The sequence below is a fragment of the Corvus hawaiiensis genome, chromosome 2 (assembly GCF_020740725.1).
Source record: "Corvus hawaiiensis isolate bCorHaw1 chromosome 2, bCorHaw1.pri.cur, whole genome shotgun sequence".
NCBI classification, from domain to species: Eukaryota; Metazoa; Chordata; class Aves; order Passeriformes; family Corvidae; genus Corvus; species Corvus hawaiiensis.
Genome location: NC_063214.1, coordinates 101574812 through 101592930, shown reverse-complemented (window position 1 = coordinate 101592930; position 18119 = coordinate 101574812). Strand labels below are relative to the sequence as shown.

The 18119-nt window shown below is 34.6% G+C and overlaps 1 protein-coding gene across 10 annotated transcripts in view; it reads right to left on the bottom strand.

Annotated features, from left to right (window-relative positions):
• STS (steroid sulfatase) overlaps positions 1–18119 on the bottom strand; it is a 109856-nt gene that overhangs the window by 20388 nt on the left and 71349 nt on the right. For all 10 annotated transcript variants that reach the window (XM_048328625.1, XM_048328653.1, XM_048328663.1 and 7 more), the window contains 2 exons: positions 11664–11823; positions 8957–9078 (listed from right to left, as the gene is read on the bottom strand). In XM_048328625.1, coding sequence (XP_048184582.1) covers positions 8957–9078; positions 11664–11823 — 282 coding nt within the window. The remainder of the gene's footprint in view (positions 1–8956; positions 9079–11663; positions 11824–18119) is intronic.

Below are 18119 nucleotides of genomic sequence, written 5' to 3'. Positions count from 1 at the left end.
TAGTGAGAGGTTTCATTATTTAGCATTATCCTTTTTTTCCCGTGCCTGCATGCACTTTTGCTTGTTAAATAAATAGGGTTTTTTTCACTTTCCTCTGAGGAAAATTCTTTCTGAACTTGGGTGGTAGAGGGATGGCTGTAACCTGCCTTCTATCAGAGAACGTTCATTTTGGACATTCCTCTGAATTTGTCTCAAACTGGGACAAGAGAATAAGTAATTCTTCACTCAGGTAGATTTATTTACTCACACCTTCTTGCCTAATATTTCAGTCTTATGCTTTTGTAGTGCTAAAGTCAAAATCTTCATGAAACCATTTATACTTTATTAATCCCTCTCTCTAATTAACTTTGTGCTTATGTATCATGGTACAGTTTTAGCAGCTCCACTAAATGATTAATTAATTCTTCCCATGCTGGCTTTTGGAAGATAATAAAGTATTTAGAGCTTGGCATTGGGTAGGGATGGGAGGGGAACTTTGTTTAAAAAAAAAAAAAATTGTGAATCAACTAAAACCTTCCAAAACTGCAATTCTGTGAAGAGCTAAAGTGAAGAATTCAAACTGGAATTATCAACAACACAGTAGATCAAGACACTGGTTTTAAGCTCAAACTATAAAGCTTTGCTGACTAAGTAGTTTTGCTTTTAAGGATATGAACTAATGCTAAGGTAATTACAGGCTTTTAGGAGTGAGATTCAGTCTCCATTTGTCACCAAACAGAACCATACAGAAAGATAAGACTTACAGAATGAAAAGCTGCCTGTAAAATATCCTACGACCTTGAAGAGAGCCCAGACAATGTAATTAAGTTAATCTTGAAGATTCTATGGAGTCTTGAAGCCTCTACTCTTCTCACTGAGCTAGTGAGATGATTGAAATCTTGCTTCTATGATATAATAGCATTTAGAAATTAATGTCCAACAGACAGGTAACAGGTTGTACATGAAAAATTAGCACACACTTGGTAATGACAAAATTATCTTAAGGGTAACTAATATTTCTTAATACTAAAAGGGTCACCCTTTCTTTATTGCACTAGTGCTAATTCTAAGTGCTAAATTATCATGATCTTTATTGAGGTTTTATGGTCTTGTTGACTTTTAATGTTGTGCGTGAACCATGATTTCTAACTTCCCCTTTGTACTTTGAATGCTAGAAACCTATTTTGCTTTAAAATATCAATCTTGAAGAGGACTGAGTGAGTCTCAGAAATGTTTGCCTTAGAGTCCCACAACCATGAGACCATAAAATTCTCCTGAATATGAGTGAACTGCATCTGAAGACTTATTTTCAATAAATTTGGGGGTAAAACTTTGAATAAATCTGAAAAAATGTCACAATGTGTAGGGACTTATTCTATACTATTTCACCTAATTTGCATTGCTACTAGGAGGTTATTGAAAGAACTAAGATAAAAAACTATACATGAAATGTAGTCTCTTTCGTTTCAAAAAGCTTTCATACATATCCACCACAAAACTTCTGTACTAAGAACAACAAAACAAGTAACAAATTATAGAAAGCTGTTTGGTATTTTGCTGTGGGATTTTTAACCCCTTACTTCTAGTTTTAGGAAACTATGGATGCCTTAAGAAAAGATACTTGAAAAATGCAATGTGTTATGCACCCTCTGATATTTTGAGACCACATAAAATTGTCTGAAAGCAATAGAAAGATCACTCTTTTTACTGAGATGTGAGCTTTTTTTCAGGCTGAGAACAGTTTCACTGATTATTGAGTAGTTCTGGTTGTGCTCTCTGTCCAAAGTACTGATCAGTACTTAAATTTAGAAGCAACTACATGGTACAGAGTCCACATCATCCACAGATGCACACTGGCCTCCACCACAGTATTGCCCAAGTGCACCTAGGCTTCAACCATTCACTGTTTTCTTCTACATTTATTTCTTTGGCATTTCATGGCAGGGTCTTTTATGGCATACTGGGAAGTCACCTTGCTCTTGACAGTCAAGTTTCCAGGGAATTTCTCTAATAAACAGATACTTTGCTTTATTTTCTAAGAGTAATAATATGATGTTAGAGGCTGTGGCACACAAAATACTCCATGTGGGCTGTGCATGCATTAACTACTTCCCTTGAAGAACATTGCCTAAGACAACATATGCCATTTGAATCTGATTTTAAAATTAGGATGAATCAGCGCTATGTTCTGAATGTAACATGCAAAATGCTGCAGGCTCAAATCCAACATTGAAGTAAAGATATTTTTGGAAGTGTAATGCTCTAGATATTGTTAAAGACTCATTTTTAATGGTATTTGGAATGATGAAATTAATTTCTGAAAGTTGCAGTGCATTTTTACCTAGTCTTTTATGTGGCTGTTGTTATTCATATTTGTTTTGACTACTGCTAAATTTATAAGTAAATTAAAAATATTAGACAGTTGCTCTAACTCAGATACCTTTTTCTATTTAAGTGTTAGCTGTAGAGCACAGAGGAAAAATCCGTTAAAATTTTTCTTTTGTAAAATTTTTGTTTTTCTTTGTCACAACTGCATGACAAAATATCTGACAGCAAACGATTAAAGCTGAAGTTTAAATAGCACTGAGTTATCTACTTTAAATGCCTTTGCCTTTATATGATCACTGAAACCCGTCAACCTCTCCATGTTCACTAAAAACATTGCTAATTTAGGTCCGGATATTTTGAATTCAATAGAGCAGTATGTTACGGTTTCTATTTTTATATGAAGAAAAAGTACTCTGACCTGATCACTGTAAGTCTGTGTGTATAATGTCACTGTCGAAGGACATTTACCATGGTCTTTCACTGGGGGAACACCCCTCTAAAACAAAAGCATTCCTGCATCAATTTTACTACAACTAAAGAAAAAGTTTATTCCTTCTAGCTAGAAATCTAAAATTTTTCTGACAATAGGAAAGTTTTACTCCTTTAAATGTTTATTCTTTCTGTTTTATCCTTTCTCATCTGTTATTTTCTGAGAAAAGATAGGAGGTTGGTGTGATAAGATTTGACCAAAAAAAAAATTATGTTCCTTTGAAAGAAAACAAAATGTTTCCTTGACAGCAGTGAAAATCACATGGTAGTATCTCTCCTTTGAAGATGTTGTGCAAAACAAGAAAGTTGTGGATCAAGCTTCTATTAAATTTACTTTCCTTTGTACTGTTAAGCAACGAAAGCAACTATAACTGTTGGCATTCTCAGGGTCAATGTGAGTCTTTACTAATCCGTAACAACATCTTCTAAGTCCTTTGTTCCCCACAGAGAAGGCAAATAAACCATAAACGGAAAAAGTTCCTCAGGGAAGCAAGCAAAAAGAATAAGAAAAAGTTAGGCAAAGGTATGGGTTCTGCAATGGGTCTACCATGTGTGACAAGCACATCCCACATCTTACATATGAAGCTACCGTAGCATTTGTTCAGCTTATGGTAAAGAACACACTGAAAAATTTCCCCTCTTATTACCAAGAAAGTAATAAAAAAGAAGCTTATGAGGCTTTAAAGAATGAATGGCTTGAAATTTCTTGTTTATATTCAGAAAGTAGAAGCAATATTAAGAGAGATCTTTAAAATAGCAAGTACTTAGGAAAAACTCTTATACTTTCTAATTCAAAGAAAACAGAATTTTCATTTACTTTGTGGATGTCTGGATAATTATATTTTTTAGATGCACTAAGATAACCAAACAAGGAATGACAGGCATTTTCAAACAGAAGTGTTCTAGCACCACTCAACACACCCAAATCTCCCTTATATACAAATTAATGCATTTCTGTTTGCTAGAGACAACCACTAGATTCACCTACCCTCACACTGAGAACTTGACTGTAAAAAAACCATTTCAAGCTGGTTCTAGAGCTTTATAGAAGTTTTCCAGTTTCTGTTACTTGTCTTAACTCCAACTACTGTGTTTTTCCTCTCAGTACAATATTGTGCTCACAAGCCAGCATTTTAAGCATATGAATTCATTTTACAGTTTTTAACTATTAACACTGAATGTGATATTACAAAAAATTAAGCTAAGAATGGCACCATAAATAATACAAGCCCTCTTAATTTATAAGGTAACTCTTACTACCTCTTAAGGCATACATAGCATTGGGCTTTTGAGAGGCAAGGAAAAGTGAAAGGTGTTCCTCATATTTAATTGCTTCAGAAACAGGTCTTATTTTAACTCAATTTCACAAGAAAGGTTGCACTTATCCAAACCAGAAGTCATTACAAAATGACCCTTCTGAGCAGATTTTTCATGCTTTGTCCTCTCTTTATTATGACTCTAATGCCTTTAGTCAAACTAAATCTGGAGGAACCGCTTAAAAACCCCAAAACACTATTTTGTAAATTTATCCTACAAATCCAGTCTGAAAACTGCAAACCAAAATATTTCTCTCTCATTCACTTTTTGTTTGTTTTTAACCTTTAACAGCTGAAAATGTAGAAAGAGGCTAAATTCGTGACTAGGAAGAGCCTATAACACCTAGCCACAGAACAAAATATGTCTACTCAAAATATGTCCACTGTTGGATGCTGGAGAACATTGCAACAGCCAGGAATCAGAGTAGCTATGAATTCTGTGATATTACAGAAAAAATCCCTAGTTGGTGAATTTGACTGAAATAATTTCAGTAGTTGAGGAAGATCACAACATTCAAGAAACTCAGTATAAACACTAATTGAAATGTATCTTATTTGTTAAGTAAGGCAAAGTGGGAAATTTCTATATAAAGCTTTCCAGTGAATTTCTAGTGTCTTTAAAAGTCATTGTATTTGTGTGATAAGCTAATTTGGCTATGCAGTCTAGTCTGCTTCAATTGAACCTGCAATAGGAAACCTCCTTTTCTTTTGTTTATTGAATGACATATTCCACTGAATAACTAAATTAATTTTGAAATAGAAAAGGTGAAGTGTTGCTAGTAAAGTCACTCTAGCATTTACCAGAAACATTAGTATATTTTTATTAGTAGTACCAAAATACTGTGAAGATAATGATTTCTTTATAATGCAGACTGTATTGCATTATATTTCCCAATGTTTATTACACAGCATTACAATATATTTCCTCCTTATCAAATCAAAATTTTGCACACAATCCATGCAATCTGAAAGATGCAGTTTCATTCAACTATAGATTTGCTCTGTATCTGATTAATTCTCCCCTTATAATTAAGTTGTCATAGCAATGCATTTTTAATAGTATTGATAGTATGTCAGTAATATTCTGGAGACAGTGCTCTTGGTAGTTTTTTAGTACTCAGCTGTGCTAAATGATAATGTTAGCAAATACAAAAGTACTGGTCAACTTGCTCAAGCAGAAGAACATGGGATCAGACTTAAAACAGGCCAAAGCATCATCTGACATGCACCACAGAAAGCAACACAAAATTTTGGGTGGCTCAGCTCAAGAAAGTAAAGGCATCTGTTTTATTTTCAATATAAATGCTTAATGATTAAAAAAATTACTTAATGCTTTAAAAAAACTAGGTAACTACACCTTACTAGGAAGAAAAAAAGTGTAGTGTTTTTTTTCTAAAGGTGTTGGTTTTATATATTGGTACTTCTATAGTATACCAGGCAGCTGTGGAAAAAATATTGATAATGGGAAATCACTGTACTTTTTGGACAGTTTTAGCATGTCTTCCTCTCTGTATTTTTAACAGCTAAATTAATACAAATATTTATAAGGGTTCAAAATAACAGGAAATCATCCTTTAAGGACTAGGACTATATGTCTTGGCTGTTTCCAAGTTGGACTCAATGATCCTTGTGGGTCCCTTCCAACTCAGCTTATTCTGTACTTCTGTGATTCGGTGAAGTATCAGCATGCACAAATCTGTGAGAGTGGAAGAAAATTGCCTGATATTTCATTCTATTTTTTTTAAAATTCAGAATGTGAAGAATTATGTGCATTATTTTCTAGCATCAGGTAAAATGTGAGTCAAAGTGACATGAAGAAAAAATGGTGTTAGCTTATTTCTGTGGCTGAGAAAGAGGAGGAAAATAGAAAAAAAAGAGAGATTATTTTCCTCATGATGCTCTAGAAAGCACAAGGTTGAAATTCTGAAGACTTGTTTGAGAAGATCATTGCATAGCACACATCCTCTAAATGCTCCTTCAAAGGACTGATGAAGGGGAAAGTACATTGTGAATGCAATAACTGACCTAACTAATATAACTTAATGAAGATGTGTATTGATTTGGTTATGAGGAACTCTTAGCCTCTAAATATACAAATGCAAAATGGTAATTGTTCACTCTGAAGTTTCTGACCTTCCCTGAATGATGTGAGAAACATGCCTGCTTAAGTCAGACTAGAATCTTGCAAGCAAGGGAAAGATGTGCAACTACCAAGAATTTAACATACACTACATTTACCTGTTTCATATATATAACCTAAGAGTCAAAAATTAAACCAAAAAAAGGGGGTTTGGACTGAAGCACAGTGCAAATCTAACAATGGCAAAGATGAAGCTACTAAGGGAACTGTGGGGTGATGGAGTTAAAAAGGGACCAAATAGCTAAGCAGAATTTTGCTTCCCTCACAATTCTTGGTATATGCATTTTTCCTGAGGATCAAAGCTAATCCGAAACTTTGAGTGTCTAGAAAAAAATAGTGAAATATGCAAGCTGTAGCTGACATGCAAACTGAGGCTTCCCAGAAAATAAATATAGTAAGAAATCTGATGATATATGCATTAATAAGTGCATATACACAATATATGTACCTTTACCTTGTACTTGAATCAATAAATACATAAATCATATTTTCCTGGGTTGCAAGCTTTCACTTCTAAGCTGTTGTTGCTTTGTTCTTCAAAAAGTGCATCTTTGAAATTAATAGAAATTACATGTTTAACGAAAGAATGAGCAGTCTAGTTGGACAATTGGATTCTTCTTAGAAGGGCCCATTACCAGAGAAGTGTAGAAGATGCTGAACATGGCTGAGGGTTTTCATCCCACACTGTCATGGTTTCTTTCACTGAGCCTCAGGTCGAGTGGGAGGCAGAGCTGCTCTATTAATCTGCAGGTAGAATGTTTTTACAGAATTCCAAAATAGCTGTAGTTAACCTAGTTAACTATGCAGCACAGATCAAGAATAACCCAAGTCTTTTCAGGTCTAAAAGATCATTTACAATACACAAAAAGAGAAAACTATTCCGTGGTGACATTTTTTTCCAGAGTTTTCATATTTTTTGATAAGGAATATCTCTTCAAGACTCTCCTTAAGATTATTAAGTATCTTCTTCTGACAGGAGGAAGCACTGCTGGGACAGCTGACTCCAACTGACCCAACGCATATCCTAGACCAAATGGCTTCATACTCAGCACAGAAAGCTGCAGAAACAAGAAGGAAGGGGTGATATTCAAAGTGATGACATTTGTTTTCCCAAGTCACCACTATGTGTGATGGAGCCCAGCTTTCCCGGAAATGGCTGAACACCTGCCTGCTAATGGGAAATAATGAATGAATTCCTTGTTTTGCTTTGCTGACACATGTGGCTTTTTCTTTATCTATTAAACTGTCTTTATCTCAACCCATGAGTATTCTCACCTTCTCACTTCTACCCTTCTGATTCTCTTTTCCATCCCACCATGTTAAAGTGGCTCTGTCAGGCTGTTTCTATCTGGAATTAAACCACCACAACCTTCTGTACAAAAGCCAGCCCACTGTTATGAAAATGTTATTGCCAGGTCCTGAGTGGGCTTTCTCATTTGAACGCCTTGGAGAAAGGAAGACTTGCACTCTATATTGCTGTTGCTCATCAAGTAAATACAATAGACTAGCCCCTCATTGTTGCTCCCATTCATTTCCCATCACATTCCCCTTCACTGAATAGCAAAGATGACTCTTTCCTCAGACAAGAGATATATCACCTTGTAAAGGTGTATGTTTGAGAAAAACAGCTTCTCTGACTGTGAGAAGCTCTGCCTACTTCTCTCATTGTGATGCAGAATAATTTCATCCAACACCAGATACAAAATGCTCCTAGATCTGATTGCTTTGTTCTTCCTTATGATTATTTATTCCTTATGATTTATTTATTATTTATTAGAGCAAGACATAGAGGCACGGTAGTGGTAAATAAATATTATATGTAATATTTTCCCTTTTCCTAGTTTAAAGTCCAAGATAGGTAGAGAGTCAGCCTACAGATGACCAAGAAGACAAAGTTTCTAAATACTTTAACTTTGCATACTAAATATTAAACAAGTCCTTTCCCAAAACACTTAAATAAAAAATTTCTAAGGCAAAGCTTGTCTTGGATCATCTTTTTGAAGCTGTAACACAAGTCATCACTTTCAATATCAACTGAGATGGGACTAATGTGTGTTTAACTTCATTCAGCACAGAGATTTTTATAGAAAGGGAAATATGCTTTGGTTAATGTGGAAGGTGCTACCAGAAACAGTGAGCTGTTAGTTAAAAAAGAGCAAATCAGTGAGAAATGCTTTTTTCCTTGGCCTACAAAGTAGAATTATGTCATTCATAAAAAGCATGAAACGGGACTCTCTAATACTATATTCATTCATTGGATAATTATGACTGACTCAGTGATTCTTCTATGTTTTGCTATCTGAATAATAAAAATGGCCAGGCTGACATCATACTTGCACTGTTATTCAGCAAACCATCCTATTACCTGTGCATTTTTAGGACAATGTAAGAGTCAGCCTTGACTACTTTATTCTGTTGCACAGACTCTCTCTCAGGAAGGTTTAAAAAAAAGACATTTTCAGATACCATAGATCTCAGAATTGCATTGATATTTAACATTAATGCGTAATAACAAAATAACGTCAAACAGTGAAATGGCGAATAGGCATGCAATAGCAAAGAGAAAAGTTAAAGAGAAGGAAAAAGGCTAGATATTTTAAACAATTTTTTTATTACTATAGCCCAAGGCTTCCTCCTGATTCTCTTCAAGCTGCAATAAAAATTACATTAAATATTCAAAATGTGAACAGGCAAGTTTACTTACTGTTTCCTGGATGCCAGCGCACTGCATTTAAATATGCATTGCAGTAATGGAAGAGAAATTCATGCCTAGATCGAGTAACTTTTCCTTGAAGTAAAGGTAGCAGATCATGTCCATCAATAATCCTGAGTAAGAAAGCATTTCAAAATCAGAAAAATAACTCAAACCTCACTTTCCTGAGAAGATATTATAACTCTGCACATCTGCTGCCTAAAAAACCCCAAATCTGAACAGCCACCTCCAATTGGTCAATTCAGAGAAAAACCTTCAGGTGCTCTTCCCTTCGATTTTTACATTAGCTAAGGAAACGATTTTACCTTTTGTCATTAGGAATAGTTGTTCTGTCAACTTTTTTTTTTTTTTCCCTTTAAATGAGAAAGTGAATGGACGTAAATGAATAAATTGCTACAACAGAGTCCTTCACATTTACCTGCTTAAGTTTTTGGGAGTAGTCTGGCTGAAGTACCCTAAAACTAGAAAAAATATGCTGTTCTGTGCTAGCATCCTCAGAAGTTGTGGTAATATCTCTGTCCAACATATTATGCATATCAGAATTTAAGACAGAAGTGGTCATTTCAAATTTGAAAATTAACTGTTTAAATATGCATTTACCAACTACACACACACACATACACATAAATATGTATAAATTCACTAAATGCTGCTGGGCAACTTTGATCATGCTTTGAAGGAGTCAGTCAATTTACATAAAAACTGAGTTATAAAATAAGCAAGGCTTTTAACAGTTTCCCTAAATTAAACCTTTGAATTGCTGACATCAGCTGGCAGGGGGAGAAATCACAATCTGCATTTTTGACCTGGTATGGATTACAAATTTTTCAATAATTTTTACAGGAAATTACTTTTTGCTGATATACAGATCAGCAAGTAATTATTTCTTCAGCATTTTGAGCAACATCCCATTAAAATTTTTTGAAACTTACAAAAAGATTTAAAAGGTCTGTGTTAATTTTCATTACCTTTACATACATGACCATTTCATTAGCATTATGTAAAACATTTTTTACTTTAGTTTAACTACTGCAAGACAGGTACTACTTTTTAAGTCACATGTGTTAATTAAATTCTTGTCAGCAACTGTATGCAACAATCCATTCAGAGTAGCACTTTTCTCAAAGGATGGGTAGGAAAACTTCCTGTAATTCCAAAAGCTACCTTGTCTGATAACTGCTTTCTGGGTTAATCCCTATCTGTGGGGGTCTGTTGAAAAGAGTCTTTCCCACTTTCAGTTTTTCATGTTTTCTTGCCTGAGTAACAGACTCTTCTCTTGCAAGCTTGCTTATTAACAGATGCATATCTATTGAACACTTTCTGCTCTACAGCCTTCCCGTTGATGGGGAAAAAGGCATCTCCAGAAAAATGTCTCCAGTACTCTAGTACCCCTACAACTGCTGGATTCAGAGGAATATACTAGACTTTTCTTTCCAACTACTAATTTCTTTTCTTCAACTAGGAGCATCTCTTCCATTCCTCTTTAAACTGCTCTCTCACAGTGACAGAACACTAATTATATTTATTTTTCTTATTTCTCAGGAAGAATTCAGTGGAGCTATAAGAATTCAGCTTCACGCTAGTCCATGACCTAAGATGAAGTAGTACTTGTGGCATCAGTCTACACAGAAGAATCACAGTGGAGTAACCTGCAAGTGGAAGTTATGCAAGTATATTTGGATTTCTATAAAAGAGATCAAAGGAAACATCAGTACTTAGTATTCACTCAAGCAATATGAAAACAAAATGCATAAGATCTGCCACATTAAGAACAATCAGAACTTCTGATATTCGACAGAATTACTGCTTGTAGAGCATCTCTCAGGACCAACCTGACTAATTTTTCATGTCTTAGACTTGTCCTGCCCTGCCCTTTCCTTCAAACATTCAATGAATAATCATTAGCAGAGTGACTGCTCACTGGTCTTCCCCATGTGGATTCTTGATGCTTTGTGCTCAAAAGCTGTTTGTGAGTCACACATGTGTTCAAAGCATATGTATATTGACAGGTTTCTCCACTTACTGGATTTGGATAGCAACAGCATTTAGGAAGAGGCACCTTGCCACTGAGACTTTGTATCTCTCAAACAAGACAAAGCCTGGGGATATAGCAGTGTCAGGAAAGCATCTTTTGAATTGTAGAAGTCCAGTGGCTTTTCTTATCAGGCTGCAAAACTCTGTATGGGATCATTTTCACTAAGTTGGTACAGAGAAAAAAAAAAACCAAACCAAACCAAAACAAAAAAACCCCAAACAAAACTGTGAGAAAAGCCTAGCTGGCATTTTGATGTGTTTTGTAATATTAAGCAGGTCAAGGATGAGATCATGAAGTTTAAAGTAATTTACACTTATAGTTTCTTTTTCCAACACATCCACTCATGCAGAACAGAACCTTTTTTGATACATTCATTTTTGCCTTTAGTAAGTAATTCCAAGTTTGATTTGACAGTATGTTGCTCTGATGGTATTCTGTTATCTTTTTGGTGGTTGGTGCTTGTTCTTCAAGTTAGTCTGTATTTACATACAATGTTTCTGCAAAATACTATCAGTATTTCAATATGAAAAGAGACAACATAATATTGCAAGTATAAAACCTAGTTTCTTATTTACATTCTCACCTCTAACTTAATAGATATCACCAGAATGTACAAAACACTCATGACACTTTCTCTAAAACAGAGATGACTACAGAGCATACCTGTCAGAGGGTAACTGTGCATCTGCAAGTTTGACAATGGTAGCAAATATATCCATGTTACTCGTTGGCTCATCAATATAGACACCAGCCTGTACCACTCCAGGCCAACGGAGAAGACCTGGCACACGAATACCTCCTTCCCAGTTCGTTGATTTTCCACCTGAAAAATTAGTTTTGTTTGCTGAGAAATCAATTTCTTCTTAGATAATGCCACCCTGTAAAATTCAATTTCCAAATATTGAACATTTTGTCTAGCTAGAATCTCTACATGAGATGTATTAGCCTTGTTCTTAATTTTCTAGATTTTTGACCTACTGTAGTACTTTCTCACAGTAAATTTACTAATATGTATTAGAGAGAGCTTATAAGATGCATTTAAATTACACAAAAATAAGTAGTTGTAGGAGATTAAAAAGCACTTCACTGGAATCTTCACATAGAAATTGGTCTAGATAGTGTGCCCCACAGCCATGTGAACTACAACCAAAATACAGGAATCAAAAAAATATTGAGTTATACCTAGATATCTGAGGTATGGACCCAGAGAAAGTTCATGATTTTTTATTAAAAATGGTGCTTAATGACTTTATATAGAAGAAAGTACTAATTTAAGTATATTACTGAATTCTCCAATTCAGCGCATTAGAAAGAAATTCCCTTCAGTGATGATAACCTTCAGGATGTTGTGAAGAACTTTTTGTCTTCTAAACCAACACAGTTGCATCAAATGCACTATCAATTGATTGCATTCAACACTGCATTGCAGTCATTTATTGTTTCTACAAGATCCATCACTGCACAGTCCTCCCAACATCTTTGCAGCAGGGCAATGGGTTTATTTTATGACAGCATGGTCACCATTACTTAATAAATAATTGACACGACTCTGTAGGGACAGGCATCACAAATGCTATTACCAAGGTCCCGCACAGTCCTGACTATGTAAAGCACTTCAGGGTGACCTTCGAAATTAATACATGACTTGAAAAAAAAACCTCTGTTAAACAGATGGGGTTTTGATGTGGTTAAGCACGGTCAGGGCCATTTACCAGTAAATTGAGATTGTTTTATACATTTGAAACTTCTGGAAAAAGAGGAATATGTGGGTTGGACTCCTTCCATTAAATGAATCAAATAGCAATTCATGGTTCAGCCAAAACTCCTATTGGCCTATTTTTTCCTGTATCTCCCTTTTCAAGTAAAGAAAAGAACAAAAGAAAAAATATTACAACAAAGTACTTCAACAGTTCTGTTTCCTCAGCATCTTAAACATCCAAAACACCTCATAGATGTCAATATCTTTGGTGTTCACCACAGGCCTTGTTGTAAATGCTGCCTATTTTACTGACTCCTTGATGATCTTTTCCATTTCAGCAAAGGGGGTTAAGAATCCACCTGGTTTTATACAGGTTTTTCACTGTTCGTAAAGGTAAATAGTAACTTCAAGACAGACAACTCTTTTGTGCATAAATTTACCTTTTCCTTTTCCTGTGACTGAAAGACCATTAGCTCATGATTCTTTGTTGTATCAGATTTTTGCTTAATTTTTTCATGGGCTTTATCAGAATTCATAATATTGAATAGTCAGGGACATACCTAGTCTGACGTCAGAAAACTTAGACTATCTAATATTCAAACTTATGTCAAGTGACAATACCTGTTTAAGTTTTTTTTTTGAAAACAGTGCCAAGATCTCAAGAGGACTGTCTGTCTTCTGGAACACTGTTAAAAGTATACTGTCATCACTGAGTTAAATGTAATTCCATTCTCATGATGAAGTGTGTGACTACCTATTCAAAAACTTAAGAATGAGATGCATGTACTATTTTTGTTTACATTATTGTAAAATATTAGTTTCAAAACACAAGTCTAAAGAAAATAGAGATTTAAGTCCATAAACTGTTATTTGGTGAGACACAGAACACCTTTCACCTAGCAGAAGGAAGTTTTCAGCTAAAAGTGTGTTGATTAGTTGTTAATGTTGTTGGGTCAAGATCAGTGTAGATGTCACTAGAATGTGTACATCTTCTATAGAAAAGATGATTCTACCGCTGTACAAAAGTCATTAAGTTTTCAAAGTTTGTTGGGAATTAGATGTTACATAGCAGGAAAGATTAATATCCTGACTGAGCTATGGTGCATAGAAAATCCTGTTGAGCGGGAGTTGTTAAATCCAAATCAAAATTCAAGAAAAGCATAAGGCCATAAAATTACAGATATCCTCAAATTAACATACTTTCAGTGAACAGCTATGCCAGGGAGATGATTTAGTTCGTGAGCCAGATCCTAATTCTGTGTACAAATGACAGCAGCTTTAGGGCTGAACAGCATCAACAGACAGACAACACCAAGAGTTGATCTATACCATAGGTAGCTTTAGGTATGATGTTCCTTTTATTTCTGTATGCCTGTCAGAACCTAGTAAGAGTGCTAGCTAGAGAGGATGTTTAAATAAAGTCTCCTTATACTGTTGTCTCCTGTCTAATCTGAAGACAGAAAAATTTCAAGGTAAGTGGTAAATCTGATTCCCACACATTGCAATTCTTAAAACCTAGATATTGTGTCGCTTTCACAGTGCTTAGGTTCACAGTACAATTTTCTTGAATAACGCAGAAGAGGTCAGAAAAGTTGCACATTACCCAAGCACAAAGGAGCACTCCACAAACTCTGATGCCCTGCTGTAAGGTAGAAGAAGCAAAATGGATTCCACAGCAGGGCTCTCTCCTCACTTACGTCTATGAAGAAGTGACTGCTGTTTTCTTTTCAAAAGGCTAATTGGAGCATAATTTTTTTACATCTCTGGAGACTGGGAATAGCAGAGAATCAGGGCAGGAATTACAGGTCATTGCAGAAGACTATCTTCTATTATCTATGCTTACATGGCGTTCATTTTTATTAGAATTGTGTTAAGTGACTAGAGGTGCTTAATACTATTATATGATTAAAAATCCCTGGACATTTATCATCTTTAAAACTCTAGCTGTTAATTTTTGTTCAAGATATCTGCATTCCTTTTCCTTAAAGAAAAAAATCAAAGTTTTACTACTGATACTTGAAACATGTAGCAAACATCTAAATGACTAATAAAAAAAAACAAACCAACAAAATGTCATTATTTTGAAACAAAATCTCTTGATATTTAAGGATCTGGCTCATTAGTTTTGTATTTTGCTCAGACTTGACAACACAGGAACAGAGAAAAACTTGCAACCTAGTAGCCTGTATACCTTGCAGACTCTAGGCTACCTAGCTTTTTGTTATTTTTTTCACTTAAATTTGTGTAAAAATATTTTTTAAAAAGTGTAAAACACACCAGGCTGTATTTTCCTGCATAGCTATCTACACTTTCTGAGTAGTTGCACCTTTCAGTGTTATGTTCAACAATAGCCTACATCCACCTTTCCTGAAAAACCTGCAGGAGCAGGCAAAATGCAGACATAACTCTCTGCAGTCATCCACAACATGACATCAAATTTCCATTTTGACCTCATTTCAAATCTTAGCTAAAAGAATACATCTTTTTTTTTTCTCCCTCTGGTTTAAATTGACAGCTATTACCTAACTCTGGCAATAGAGGTTTTACAAAGGATGATATATAAAGGGGAACTCTGCAGTAAATCACTATTAACATTATGAATGATTAATGATGAAAACAATTTTAAGTAACTTTCTTAAATCACATGGATTATAACCATACTACCCTTTCCTTCATATATTCTTTTAAAAACAAAGCTTCTAAACCCAATTTATTCTCTTGAATGACAGAGAAATACACAGAAATTAATTATTCTACCCATCTGTATCAGATTTTATGCCACAAATATCAACAACCAAGATGGGCTACTATTGGTTACTTTATAAAATGGTCAAACAACAATTTATTTTCAATGGCAAATTTACTCTTTATTTTACTGATTTTTAACCTGTTTTATGTACTGTTTTTGTTAATTTTTAATCTGAATTATTCTTGTACAGGTGAATGGAACAGACATGGCTCATTTGGCCATTTTTCATCTGACCTTTCTTCCAACCAAATGAAATGATCTCTGAGGATACCTTCTGTTTCAGTCAAAATAACAAGATGGGTTGATTATTTAAAAATCTGGATTACTTCAGAGAGAATATAAAAGTACAGTACACTTGAAAAGAAAGGGTCAACTACTGCTTTCTTTCAAGTCAAGAGTGAACTCCAACAAATATCACTAGATATGCCATAGCATGATTCCTGGGGCCAAAGTAATGGTCAGCCTGGTTTCTCTGTGGCTTACAGGAAGGAAAAGGTTTACTAGCAGCTCCAAGAAATGTTGCTGAACTAACTTATCACTGCAGTATATAAACTTGTATTACAGTAATAAATTTTAATAAAATATTGGGTAATTGATTCCTCCATTTCTTGTTTTGGTCTCACAGATCTGTAGCAGATTTAAAATATAAGGGTCTAAGTCCTTAGGAAACATTAATTATTATTTTTTATGGATATTAACAAATAACTATGATAATACCTATTTCTAAGGCACAAAGCACTTAAAATTGATGTTGTTCAGTTTGGCTTTATCAGTGTTTGGCTCCACTTCCATTACTTCCATTAACAGCAGAACTCACGGCCCAGCACGACAATAGCCAAGTGTCTGTACTGTGCTAAGTGCTTCACAAGTACAAAGACAGTGTTTCTAATGCAGGTCTGAGCTACAGGCAACATGTACATATCCAAAAGACAGTAAGAGATGTAAGGAGATTCAACAGAAAATCCCATATGTAACAAAGTGGGATAGATGTCAACAAGTGATAGCGAGGGAGGACTTCTACTGTCTGCATATGTACCAGTGAAATACTACGGTGAGAAAAAGTGTAGAGAAAAGTTTTTACTGCCTTCATTGCTTACTGCTATAAATTGTGTGTGTGTATATATATATATATATATTATAGCACACTGAAGCTAATTCAAGAAATTACTCACTAAGAAACTAAATAAAAATTACCACAAAATATTTAGATGCAAAATCTCAGGGTACCAAAGAAGAATATAATGGTTTCCTTCAAATCAGTCACCTTATGCTGGTTGTTAATATAGAGGAAATTCTATTCATTTATTTATTCTACTCATCTTATTTGAAAGTAGAAATCTAAAGTGTTTGGAGAAACTAAACTTATTTCTGCTCCTAAAAGAAAGCTATGGTGACTAGCTCAAATGGACATGCTTCAATGAGGCAGCTAGTGAAAAACACCTAAAAAGAAGTCAGTGCAGGTATCCTGGAAATCATATATACAAGCAATACCTTAATGTTTCATACTTTCAACATATTATGGAACTGAAAAAAAAGCTGGAAAATTACATAGAAAGTTTTAAGAAGATACTTCAGTTACACCTAATACTTTCCATATTTCAATATAAAATTGTTAATATTAATGTATTAAATTGCTAATATTGTTAATTTAATTAAAATATTAATAGTATCTTGTACAAATCCCCGGAGTACTTCATGAGTTCAGGTAAGAAGGCCTTCAGTTGTTGGTAAGAAATTCTTACTAAAATAGCCACTATTTTTTGTTTTAGAAGCTGTATCTAGATTTAAACTTTTGAAAGATCTTTGACAAAGACCTTCAGGAAAAGTTACTGGAACATTAATCATGGTTTAGGAGACAAAGGGTTATCATGAATCAAAATCTGACTAACAGTCAGGAAACAAAAAGAGAAAACAAACAGCCTGTCAACCTTTGCAAAAAATCCCAAAACCAGTATTAAGGTACCTTGATGCTACTATGTGTTAAGCCCCTTACTACTTTAGTATATTTACTTCAGTTTTGAATGGCAAGTAATTCACAGAGGAATATAACAAGGAATTAGAGACAGGTAAAAACTCATCAGTTAAAATTGATAAAAGAGTTGGAAGAGACAATTATCTTCTGAATTTTTCCTCTGCAAAGAGACACCATAAAAGTATACAAAACAAATCTAAGCTGGGAAGATATAAAAATTTTCCCTCCTTTATCCTGTATCAGTTAGGAGATGTTATTAAATTTCAAGATATTCCATGAAATTTGCAACTGCCCCATTTCAAAATAGTAAATGAAAGCCCTGTGTTCTCATGGACAAGTGTTAGAGGCTATGCTCAGACTTTAGAAAGACTCAAAGTGGAAATCCATCTTTATATGATGAAAAATTATGTAATTAATGTAAAGAATCTTTGTAGAATCTAAATTGTCAGGATTCACATCTTAAACCAAGATCATACTATCTAGGATTAGGAGGAGATTTTAGGGATTTTATTTACTACACAGATTGTGATCCTGATAATCTTCAGTAAAAGGCCGCTGGAAAGAGATTTTGATCCATCACTTCAGTATTACTGTGTAACGTCCTCTGAGAAGGGATACTGCAGAGATAAACCAGACTGTGTCCAACAGCAACTGGTTAAACACTATGTTAGCTGTGGTTTCTAATTTCAAGGGCTATCC